This window comes from Harmonia axyridis, chromosome 2 (genome assembly GCF_914767665.1).
Source record: "Harmonia axyridis chromosome 2, icHarAxyr1.1, whole genome shotgun sequence".
Taxonomy (NCBI): Eukaryota; Metazoa; Arthropoda; class Insecta; order Coleoptera; family Coccinellidae; genus Harmonia; species Harmonia axyridis.
In genome coordinates this window covers 32,945,220-32,958,588 of record NC_059502.1, presented here as the reverse complement: position 1 = coordinate 32,958,588, position 13,369 = coordinate 32,945,220, and the positions used below count along the sequence as shown (strand labels likewise).

At 35.9% G+C, this 13,369-nt stretch overlaps 1 protein-coding gene across 1 annotated transcript in view; it reads left to right on the top strand.

The window, feature by feature from the left end:
• LOC123672990 (solute carrier family 15 member 1-like) overlaps positions 1 to 13,369 on the top strand; it is a 28,682-nt gene that overhangs the window by 7,138 nt on the left and 8,175 nt on the right. Inside the window, exons 6-11 of the mRNA XM_045607362.1 lie at positions 6,723 to 6,805; positions 6,854 to 7,042; positions 8,996 to 9,478; positions 9,990 to 10,093; positions 12,286 to 12,432; positions 12,520 to 12,634. Coding sequence (XP_045463318.1) covers positions 6,723 to 6,805; positions 6,854 to 7,042; positions 8,996 to 9,478; positions 9,990 to 10,093; positions 12,286 to 12,432; positions 12,520 to 12,634 — 1,121 coding nt within the window. The remainder of the gene's footprint in view (positions 1 to 6,722; positions 6,806 to 6,853; positions 7,043 to 8,995; positions 9,479 to 9,989; positions 10,094 to 12,285; positions 12,433 to 12,519; positions 12,635 to 13,369) is intronic.

The window sequence follows — 13,369 nt, the reverse complement described above, 5'->3', positions numbered from 1 at the left end:
TTTCTTGATTTTTTAACGCTTTTGAAATACCCGCTTTATTCATCGCTTTGTCTTTTCGCCTACGCCTTTGTTAGTGTTTTTTCTACACTGCTTTAAACCCAGAAAGTTGGAGCTGATAACCCGCACCAAGGGCCCTGTGAAGAGCTGGGATTTGTACCAGAGACCATTTGTTCTTCAACCTGAAGCCCCATTTGGTAAGTCATCATTGTTGACCGCAATTATTATTTGCATTATTATCAAATATTTCGCTGTCGCTCCAACTATCCAACTACAAACGCACACAGATATACAGTCCATTTTTCTCTCAAACAATACTGAGCTATCGGACGTAACATTGGTCCTTCGAGCCGGATATTGAATTTGGCATAATTTTGGTTTATTAATTTGTTTTCATTTCCCATTTATCGCTGTCATAAACATTTTTTGTGCCTTTTATTTCATAGTTCATAGTTATAATCTCGCATCTGGTGACGAGTAACGTCATATGTACCTATCTTCATTCCTTTCATTTTCCGTCGTCTAGAAATCGTTTATGCACACACATTTGAAAATTATTGATTGCTTTTGGACTTACCTTGAATTAATTTTCTATACATTTCATTATATTTTGGTTCTTACTGTGAATATCGAACAGAAACATGACGGATTTCAAACTGAAGAGAGCTAAGTTCGCGAGAACATCGTGTATAGGTGAATTAGCTTCACTATTGGATTTGGCCAATAAAGCAACAACAGGTTCTAATCTCAGAACCTCGTTTAGAATTCGTTTTACCGAGATAGATGATGTTCGCGAAGAGTTTAATAAACAACACCAAACTGTAACTTCAATCTTGTTACAAGGTGAAGATACTGATCTCGATTCAGAAGAAGCAATAAAACGTGAATTTCAAAATGATTATTTTTCTGTCAAAACTATTTATACTCAATTATTTGATCCAAATGAAAAATCTTTGAATGAATCGACGCAATCTGTTTTGACACGCAAGCAGAGTCTTGCTTCTTGCTTTCCTCATTCCTTAACTCCTAACATTCGATCGACTTCCGCAAATAGAAATAAAAAAGTTCAGAGGAGATTATACGCAATTTGCTACATTTTTGGATGTATTTGACGCCCTTGTTCATAACAATCAATCGCTCACTGAAATTGAAAAGTTCAATTATTTGATATCCTCGTTAGAAGGACCGCCTCTATCTTTAGTTCGCACATTGCCGATGACTTCTGATAATTATCAGATCGCTTATGACTCGCTGGTCAATAGATTTTCCAATGAAAGGTTGAGAGCCCAAGCTCATTGGAACGCAATAGAAAGCACAGGCAAAATCAATTGTAATAATCAAACCGCACTTCGCAATTTACTGAGTACATTCACTGAAAATTTGGCCGCACTAAAAAACATGAATTTTCCTGTAGAATCTTGGGACTTTATCGTGTTTATGCTCTTGATAAAACGCTTGGATAATTCAACTATCGCACGCTTCGAACTTGAAAATGGTTCCTCTATGATTCCCGAATTCAAGACTCTACTTGAATTTCTCAATAAATATTGTATTGCAATGGACACTCTGGGTACATCCCATAATTCTAATAATACCAGAACGGGTGATTCAAATAGTTCTTCCAATTCAAAACAACGCATAGGAACCTATTTCTCTAACGACAATAAGAATCAACGCTCAAAATCCACTTGTACGCTTTGTAATCAAGACCATTCGCTTCTCTCATGTTCAAAATTTATTGAAAAAACTCCCCAAGAACGTCATTCCTTCGCCAAGCAGAAACATCTATGTTTCAATTGTTTGAGTAACATACATGATTTGCGATCTTGCAAGTCTGTGAATACGTGTCGAAAATGTCATCAACGACATCACACCTTGTTGCACCTTGCACGGCCCTCCAGTGAAACTTCCGCTGGATCAGAGGAACCTCCTTCTACCTCTTCTGATTGGGCAGTTTTGTCAGCATCCGCTGGTGTCTCTCATAAAACACCTACAGTTCTATTGTCCACCGCGTTAATTGAAGTCAGAGATAATTTTGGAATGTTTCATCGTTTTCGTTGCTTGATTGACAGTGGATCCATGTCTTCTTTCATAACTCGAAAGGCTGCGAATTTGTTAGGTTTACCCCGGCACAAACTTGATGTTGAGGTAAAAGGTCTTAATTCCATGAAAATGAACGCTTCTTATGGTTCTTTAGTTTTAATGTTTCGCCCATGTAAATTGAATGGTCCTGTTTTGTTGACAGACGCAATAATTTTAGACAGAATTTGTGATGAGATACCTTCTCATCCGATTCCTGTTTCCGCTTGGTCCCATTTAGCGGACATAAAATTAGCCGACGAATCCTTCCATACCCCTGGTAAGATTGATATTTTATTAGGCGCAGATGTTTTTTCGAAAATCATGTTGACTGAACAGATAATTGGAAAACCTGGTCAAATTGACGCTATGAACACCATTTTCGGTTATATTTTAATGGGGAAGTTCTATTGTAAATCAAAACCATCTATATCAACATTTTTAACTTCATGTTCAGATTTCTCCACAGATATTTCTCTGCAAAAATTTTGGGAACTTGACTCCTTGCCTTCAGTAGAACCGATATCCCCTGATAACAAACTATGTGATCAGATATTTTCCGATCAACACTATCGCGACAGCGAGGGTAGATACGTCGTTTCGCTTCCATTTCGCAGTTGTTTGCCGCAGTTTACTGGAATGCGTGAACTGGCGCTGCAAAGGTTCTTTACTCTTGAACGAAGACTTTTGAAAACGCCCGATTTGTATAAATTATATGTTGAGTTTATGCGGGATTATCTTGAATCCAATCATATGGAGATTATTCCTTACGACTGCATTAATCGAAACTCATATTATCTTCCTCATCACTGCGTTGTAAAAGCTCAGAATAGTCAGAGTAAAATTCGTGTAGTATTCAATGCTTCCGCAAAATCTCCTTGTTCTGAAGAAGGTTCACTAAATGATCATCTTCTTACCGGGAAGAAACTTCAAAGGGATATAATTTCGATTTTACTTCGTTTTCGGTTGCATGAATATACAGTATGCGCCGATATCCGACAGATGTATCGCATGATTCGTATAACGCCAGACCATGCAGATTATCAACGCATTATTTGGAGGTTTTCAGTCGATGAGGCACCTCAAGACTATAGGTTACTCACAGTAACGTATGGTGTAAATAGTGCCCCATATCTAGCATTGCGCACCCTCATTCAGTTAACTGATGATGAGGGTCCTAAATTTCCTTTGGCTTCAAAAGCACTACTCGAAAATACGTATGTTGATGATATCGTTGCTGGCAATTCGTCGTTGGAAGGAGCCAAACTGTTGCTCCAGCAACTAGTTGAACTTTTGAATAGGGGTAATTTCGAACTTAGAAAATTTTCTTCCAATTGCCCTTCCGTTTTGGCAGGAATACCGTCTTCACATATGTCAGCTGATCCTCTGACATTTGACCAGGAAGATGAACACTTTTCTTTGAAGATTTTGGGTTTGCAATGGGATCCAAAGGGAGATTGTTTTCGCTTCAGCTTTGAACCCTTGAATAAATCTTCTACAAAGCGACACTTACTTTCCCAAATAGCTCGCATCTATGATCCCATAGGTTTTTTAGCTCCAGTGACTTTTCTCCTGAAGCACCTCTTGCAAAGAGTCTGGTCGTCAGGTATTGATTGTGATGATGAACTTCCTCCAGATATCGCTAGAGTCTGGGATGCATTCAAATCCCAAATTCAGATCCTATCCTCGATCACCATTCCTCGCAAACTTCTCTCCCCGAAAGCCAAGTCTTACCAACTCGTAGAATTTTGTGACGCCTCTGAGAGGGGTTACTGCGCCGTGGTTTATAATCGTATGATTGATGACAACGATCAACCAAATAATAATTTTTTATGCGCAAAAACTAAAGTTTCTCCTCTGAAACGAATAACAATTCCGCGTCTTGAATTGTGCGGTGCTGTACTGCTAGCCAAGCTCCTCTCATATTGCCTTCACGTATTTCGGGATTCTATAGATTTTTGTAAAGTTTACGCTTTCACGGATTCCCAAATCACATTAGATTGGATCAAGGGATCACCACATCGGTGGCCTACATTTGTAGCCAACAGAGTAGCTCACATCCAGGAGAAGGTACCTAGTGCTTCGTGGTATCACATTGACTCCAAAAATAACCCCGCTGATGCCGGGTCCAGAGGGTTATTGCCTTCAGAATTCGCCTATCAGTCCATTTGGTTTGATGGACCTCAATTATTGCACACGCCTTCAAGCTCATTTCCTGTTAATATCGATATTGATGTGACCACTCAACAGAACATTAATAATTTTTGCTCGAAACTTTCAGATAAATCTGCCCAGAATATTATAATTTCTTTACTCGATAGTATTTCTTCGTTGACCAGAATTCAAAGAATTCTCGCATATGTTCTTCGCTTCACGCATAACGCTAAAAAAGAGAGTGATAAACTGTCTGGAAATCTCACACTCCTTGAGCTAAATGAATCATTGTTTCAATTAGTCAGAGTCACGCAACAACATGCCTTTTCAACCGAAGTTAAAGGGAACACTTTTCCCAAACATTGGCAAAAATTGAAAATTTGTCTTGATGAACGAGGTATATTAAGAGTAGGAGGCAGGATTGATTCATCCTCGTTATCTTTCGAGTCAAAACACCCAATGCTTTTACCTAAAAAGAGTCGTTTGACAGCACTTGTCGTTGATATGTACCATAAAAAATATTTACATGCAGGACTTCGCACTCTTAGATTTCTGATTGCTCAAAGATTTTGGATCATCAGTGGTAGAAAGGCCATTTCTTCGGTTTTGAATAGGTGTTTAAAATGTTTCAAAATTCGGCCCAAGCCATATCAACCCCCTATGGGTGCACTTCCAAAACCACGGATTTCTGAAGTTAAACCTTTCAGTAATTGTGGAGTAGATTTCGCAGGTCCTTACTCTATAACTATAGGTCGACATCGTGGTGTCAAAACGGTGAAGGCTTATGTATGTTTATTTGTTTGTTTCGCTACAAAGGCCCTCCATTTAGAATTGGCAACCGATTTGTCCACTGAGACATTTCTATCCGCTCTCCAAAGACTTATTGCGCGACGAGGAAGAATAAGTCATTTATATTCTGACTGTGGTACTAATTTTGTCGGTGCCAATCGATAAATAATCAATTTGATGAAAGATTCTGCTGAAAGGGAGCACATACAGTGGCATTTCAACCCCCCTTCAGCTCCGCATATGGGTGGTTTATGGGAAGCAGGTGTCAAATCTGTGAAAACCCATTTGAGCAGAGTTATAGGAGCTCAAATTCTCACATATGAGGAGTTTTATACGGTTCTTTGTCTCATCGAGGCTATATTGAACTCTCGCCCGCTAGAGGCATTGTCTTCAGACCCAGAAGATGTGTCCGCCCTTTCACCTGGTCATTTCCTTACCCTTGAACCACTTAATGCCCTTCCTTATCCCGATATTACCCAACTTCCCTTGAACCGCCTTAGTCGTTGGCAATGTCTCCAGCGAATTCAACAAGATTTTTGGAAACGTTGGCAACGTGAATACCTGCACACTTTGCAGCAATGTTCCAAATGGTACACGCCGGACAATAATCCTCCTAAACTTGGAGATTTAGTGCTCATCAAAGATGAGAGGCTTCCTCCTTGCCAATGGGCACTTGGACGAATTTCATCTCTGTCCAATGCAATCGATGGACGTTCCCGCATCGCCACTGTTAAAACCCGATCTGGTTTCTTGAAGAGACCGGTTGTTAAGCTTTTCCCTTTGCCTGTTGAAATTTGATAGGCACCTATATTAATTGTGGTTAATAAATTAATTTTTTTTTCTCTCTCAATTTTTTTTTATAATTAAGTCGCACCTAATGCAGTTTTAGAAAACCAATGTTATGTACGGTATTTTTTTTTTCTCTTTTTTTTTTATCTTTCATTCATTTTCCATTTTTCGCGCCCGGAGAATGTTTGTGCAAGAAACAGTTATGAAGTTCGAGCGACCGCGAAGTATCATAGTATTGCGCGTAAACGATTTCAACACTGATGGCTCTGCCCAGAACGCAAGAGACATATGAATAATATAGTTTGAATGATTGACTTCGCTAGTTCGCCCAAAAATTGTGCTTGACATTTTCTAAATATTAATTGACTTTTCGCATTTTTTTTCTTGATTTTTTAACGCTTTTGAAATACCCGCTTTATTCATCGCTTTGTCTTTTCGCCTACGCCTTTGTTAGTGTTTTTTCTACACCGCTTTAAACCCAGAAAGTTGGAGCTGATAACCCGCACCAAGGGCCCTGTGAAGAGCTGGGATTTGTACCAGAGACCATTTGTTCTTCAACCTGAAGCCCCATTTGGTAAGTCATCATTGTTGACCGCAATTATTATTTGCATTATTATCAAATATTTCGCTGTCGCTCCAACTATCCAACTACAAACGCACGCAGATATACAGTCCATTTTTCTCTCAAACAATACTGAGCTATCGGACGTAACAATCTGAGCAGCATTGAACTTTTATAATAATAATAATAATACTTATAATTTTTTTTAATGCATATATATTTTTAATAAATATAAGATCATTCAAAAGTAGATAACAAACACAAATGAGCGAGTGTTCAGGCTTATACTGACTACTTACTCATCTCACATAATATAAGCCTTTTATCCATTTTTAAAAACTTTCTGTTTCAGTTCTCTTCATAATTGGAAAACCATGGTATAGACTGAAAAATCCCAAGGATAATATAATGCTGAACTTTATGAAATGTGCTTCGGTGAGTTGTTTTCATTTTTCACGCACTTGTATTCGATGAGATATGAAGTATGCTTTAGTGAAGCGAATGTCAGCCAAGAAGAAAAAATACGATCACTGGTTGGATTACGCCCAGGAGAAATATAATAGAAAATTGATAGATGATATGAAAATAGTTTTCTCAGTGCTATTCTTATTTTTGCCGGTACCACTATTCTGGTCTCTATTTGATCAACAGGGCTCCAGATGGACATTTCAAGTGAGTATTGCACTGCAGTATCCAAGGTAGTGTTTGAGGAGTAAAGGATAAATAAAAATTATAATATATCGAAAATCGAATATTAATACATTTCCAAAAGATATAAAATTATGAAAACAATTAGCAAATAATATTGTTTGGCTTGGCACAAAAATCAGATAATTGTTGTTTGTTTTACTAGGTATCAAATTATTAGAATATTAGATTGACCGCGGCTGATAGTTCATAGGAATTCAGCCAAGGCAGTTATTTTACCTAATAGTTAAACGTATAATTTTTTCTTCGATTGTTTATAATGATATATGTAGGATAGGTATTGTATTTGCAAATTATTTCAATTCCCACAATCTTTTCATTTTTTCTGTAGTGATAAATAAAAACGGATATATTTATATTATGGACAGTGATATCGAATTATAAGTAGGTACTTACTCTTACATGAATAAAAAAGGTGGCAAAAAATATTGATTGTCAGAAAATGTCGAATGTTCTATTTGCATTGAGAATAATCACATTGCTGCCTAGGCAGGAAGAGTAATAATTTGCTGATTGATGTGACTGCAAAGTCAAGACAATTTCGTAACTCTCCGTTGATAGGGGAAGATCTAATTTGAAGGCTATCCATTTTAAAAATTTTCTTTGAACACGTTCGATACTTTGTCTGTGTACAGCATAAGCCGGTGACCAAACGATTGTGGAATATTCTAGAACACTCCTGACATTGCTACAGTAATCTGTTTTCAAAACATTTAAATTTTTGAAATGTTTCATTGTACTTTTCACGAACCCGAGCATTTTGAACGCTCTGTTTGTTACATATTGTATCTGATGTATAAAGTTCATTTTCGTATCGAAATACACCCCAAGATCTTTCACAATCGACGACTCTCTCAAAGCTATCTGGTTCATCTTGTATTCAAACAGATGTGGTGATTTTAATCTATTGAATCTCATCACATGACATTTTTCGATGTTGAATTCCATTTCGTTTGCTGCGCTCCATTCCATAATAGCATTCAAATCTAGTTGTAACAGTTCACAATCGTCGAGTGATGTTATTTGACGAAAAAGTTTGAAGTCGTCCGCGAAAAGTAGAAATGAACAGTACCTGACAGCTCTTCCCATATCGTTTATGAATAGGATAAATAAAAGCCCCGAAATAGGCGAACCCTGAAGTATACCGGATTCCATAATGAATTCTGTTGAACATATGCCTGATATGAGCACCTTTAGTTTAATTTTTTTTATTCTATCTCATTGAAATACTGACTCTACAAATTCACCAGTTTATTCCTTTTCAAATCATTTGGGGATCCCGTTCAATATTGATTATTGGTAATCAGTAAATTTTTAGAAGAATACCAGATTTCACTATGGAGTCAATTACGTTATTAGAGAGAAATATTGCCTGTCTCCTTCCATCTGAAAACTTTAAAGTAAAAAAATAGTTAACCAAAAAGACCGAATAATTGTGTGATACAATTAAAACGTGTTGATCAATTCAATTTTCTAAACTACACGTGCGAGTTTCAAATGAGAATAACAATAACACGGTTGAAAATGGCTTCAACAATTAATCTGGAATATATAGGTTGATATACAGGGTGTCCCGGGAGTAACAGTACATACTCTTATCAGAGGTAGAGTTAACTCAGAAAGTTACAGGGTGAGTTTGTTTATTCATGGAAATAATGAAATCTTCATCAGAACCAAAATTATCAGCGAGATGTTTTTGACACAGGCTGAGATCGAGTCAGAGAGACCGATTGGTCCAAAGGACCAGTAGGTAGCAGTTACTAGAAATGTAACAGAACAAGATGTCATTTTTCACACGATGATCAGGCGAATCTTTTCAGTATTTACTATTCTGAAACCTCTGAGCTAGTTCTGTTCTCCTTCTGACCATGATATTTTTTTACAAAAAAATTTTATACATTCAATTTTATTTAAAAGGCATCCCACATGAATGGTAAAGTACTGGGACTGGAGATAGTTCCGGATCAAATGCAAGTCATAAACCCAGCCATGGTGTTGCTCATGATCCCCATAATGGACACTTGCCTAAAACCGCTCTTCACTGTCTGTCCAGTGCTCCAGAACAATTTGAATCGCATGGCCATAGGCGGAGTAGCGGCGAGCTTTGCCTTCTTCTCGGCTGGCATTCTGGAGACGGTGCTCGAAAAAACTTATCCAGAATTACCAGAAAAAAGACATGCATCCATGTTCATCGTGAACACACTGCCCTGCACGCTGAAAGTTCTTAACCCCTTCGGCAAGATGATGGAAATGAATTCGAGTGAATTGAGGACGTTTAAGAATTTACCCGCACATGAACACCATATGTATAGGATATCTGTCGAAGCTCCTAGAGTTTGTGGTAATCTTTTCTTCCAGAAACATTTTTTTGAGATGACCATCAATCCAGTTGAAGATCAGGTGAGTCTCATTATTTTTTTATAATACTTTCTGCTTATGAGACTATTATGTTACCGAATAGTATCACAACAGGGTTGTGAATGAGATCCAAGATACGTCGATCATTTACCAAATATAAATTACCTACTGGGACATGCGTCTATAGGTACCTTTTCGAATAAGGGGATACTCATTCATTGCATCTAAGCTAAGAAGGCTATGATAGGCTTCTTTAGCTTCTACATACGATAGGTCTGTGTTTAAGGTATTTTGAACGAGCTAAGGGTAACATTTGACGACCAAAGATGATCCTAATACATAAATAGAAGAAACTTGACAAATGACACCTAACGAGCATAATTTATCTCCACAACGGGTTCAATCTTTCCAGAATAACCATAATCTTTATTTGAAAAACTTAGTTATCATCAGTACTTTAGAAGCATACCTAATATTTCAGTAGATATTATATTCAACTAATTTTTGTCACATTGATGAAATTGAAAATTTATTTCATTATTCATTGTTCTAGGTAGAAACTGTCATCATAGGTGTGGGAGATAGAAACAGAATAGAAATATTCCAGACAGATCCTATTGATTTCAAGAAATCTCTCAATGGAAGAGCCAGAGTCAGGTGAATCATTAATTCAATTAAGATATCATCTTTTTTCTTCTGATTTTGTCGAACAGTTGTTGCCACTATTTGGTGTTTTTGAGTGATCTGCTTCAAATTTCTACGCGTTTGTAATGAAAGGAAGGCGGGATTAAATAAAATAAAATGCTATCATATGGTTTGAATCATGTTCAATCCCTCAGAGATTAAATTTAATATCTGAAAGATTAGAAGTAGATAAATAATCGACATTTTGCCAAGAATAAGGCAAGTATCACCTTTTGAAAATAATCTTTTCCATTTTGTAGTTGGCAACATTATTAGTAGTCATGTTATTTTTTAAGGTTGAATCCTCATAGAGAACTACCCTTAAGAAGGGTCAAACAATATGGAACTGAACCTTTCACTCTTTTTGTATCTATCTCTTTCACGATTTCTGTCGTATGGTTTTTGTGTATACCTATGTCTTTCCTAGGAGAGTGCCTTCTTTGTGATATTTGAAATTGAGTTCTACATTCCTACTTAGTCGATTTCTGGGTCTTTCACGATAGGTTGACGTCCTTATGACATCTTCTACAGGGTTTTAGTTAACAAGTCTTTTCAACTTACCTTATGCTTTACGCCTGTTTCTAAGCATACTTTTTTTTCTTGAATACTTAAAGCACATATGTTCCCCATAATGTTTTTTGTCAAAATTACATGATTATTTATGTGCATAAGCTTTTCGGTGAACTAATAAGTATATAGAAAAATTATTTTAAACTTCTTGTAGAATATTGTGTTGATAGCTTAGCCCGAATCAAAGAAAATTTAGGTATAATATTGTCATGAACGGGTTGGTCAGAGAAAGTTAACCAATCGTTCACTTATCTCCGGTTGGGATGTTCTTTTAACCCCTGGAAGAGCGGCTTTCCAGAGGTCTCGGAGAATTAATAATTATGTAAGTTCACCAAAGATGTTCTACGTAAGTCCGGCCCGTCGCTTCAATGGACAGGTCTTATTAGTTGAATTTCTTTCTCTAGGGACAGGATTAGTTTATTGGGTCAATGAAAATCGATTTAAATTTTAAAACTAAATATAATAAAGAAAAATAAAAATAACCAAAGTTACAATATCCCTTGAAATGTTGACTCAACGGCCAAAATTTTATAAGAAACAAAAAAATGTCTCAAATAATCTGTTATTCAAACAAACGAAACAATATACCAGCTTTGAATTTGGGAGAATCGGGACTACTCAAATAAACTTATTTTCATTGAAAGAAAAAAAAACATTCAAACATCAACAAATAAACTAAAAAGTAAATAGCCAAAAAACTTGCCCTTATCCCACGATGCTAGCTGAGTAGTTTAGGCCCTGCCTAAACCTAGTTTTACTTTTTCCAAACTGTTCACTCGAAAACGTGTAATTCCTTATATAACACTTCACTCCCGATCCGCGAACTCCGATCTAACCTAATTTATTCCAAAGAGATTCTAAAACAAATTCTAACTTTATCTCAAAAAATTCCTATTTTACTATTTCTGACCTAATTTAACCGTTCTTAATAAGAGACCCTAAGCGATACTAACTAACTCTTTCGACCTCCACAAAAATCGTAACATCGTACTTATCTAAGACCGCCCCAACTACTCCTCCAGATACCATGTCAATTAGATCATTGGTTAGAACATTTTTTATCTTTTTTCAATAAGAGTCCTTACCTCTACTTCAAACTACATTTTTCTGTCAATCTCAGCAAGAAACATACTTCAACTCCGCCTAAGACCTTTTTGCTGCGTCATCTGGGAACGACCCTGATGATTTTTCGCATGTATCGAACTCAGATAAATCAAGATTTCCCCTTATCTAAATTATTTTTCTTATCCGTAAAAAATATATCGATTTCACCAACGCCGTGAGACGGTAACTAAGAAAAGCATTGATTGAAAAATAAAACATCCTTATGCTAAGCTAAGATCAGTCTAAACAAGTCGCGATCACTCTTTTGAATTTAACATATATTCTCTCTGCATAATAATTTCTAATAATTTCGATAATTTTCAAATATCCGCTTTACTACAATATCGAAAAAATACTCATTATTGGGTATTAATATTAAATAACAAATTTTATGGTTCTGATGACGTAATCAGCTTGAAAGTTCGCACGAAGTTTAAAAAATGTACCTCATTCTTGAGAATTATATTCAGATAAATTGCTTCTGATTGCAGGATTGCATATATAAAAACCAGCAGTTCTCTGCACAATGTGACAATAAGCCTGAAGAATGGAAAAGGTTTTCAGGATGTTTATTTCGTACAAGATTCTAAGAACAATTACCTTGCTACATCGGCTTATATGGAACTCCCAGATGGAGAGTAAGTAATGTCCGAAATAGACAAATATTCTTTATATCATGTTTGAATGAAAGGTCTTATAAAATTGAAGATTTTTTTAATTTTTAGTTACAATTGTTCGATAAATAGCTATGAAATACCAGAATTATTGACGAGAAGCATTGAATTGGATTTTGGTGGAATATATGCTCTGGTAATACGTGAGAACAGACGTAGAATAGAGGTAATTGAACAATAAAATATTCAAGTTGTAGTTTATATCTTCTTCCGGTATTATTACTTTTTTTGGAATGATTCGAAAATAAATTCAACCTCCTGAAAGATTTTGCACTTCGAAATATGTGACTTTTTTTGGCATCCTTGTGGATATTAATGAAAATTGAAGGTACTGATATGTTCAATAAACAAAGCACTGATTGATATATGTTTAAAAAATTCTAAAAACAACTGAAAAAAAATCATTACAAAAGAGGTAAAACTATAATTTAAAAAAAAAATAATCGACTGTCGTACATAGCCGCCCTCTACTCATATAATAATGTAGGGTTTTTATATCGACGATGACGACTTCAATAATTACCTGATTGAGGCAGTATAATACAATTAATTATAAATATCGGATGTGAAATAACTTTTTACATTGTGCTTATGAATGATTTTTGTTTTTCTCCTGGTATTGTAATTATTTTCTTTTGAATTATCTTATGGAACATTTATTTCAGAAATCTTAATTAAGTTAATATCACATACAGGTCATACCTCATGTACCTCCGTGATGTAAAGTGTTTATTTATGAAATAAACTTCATTATTATTATTATTATTAATCGTTGTCTAGGGGTTTATATGAAAGGCCGCCGGAACTTAACTATTGTTTATTTACACAATGTACAATTCAACTTCAATTGAATGTACAGCCACTGAACTTTCGTCTATCGAACTATCGAAGTTATTTTATT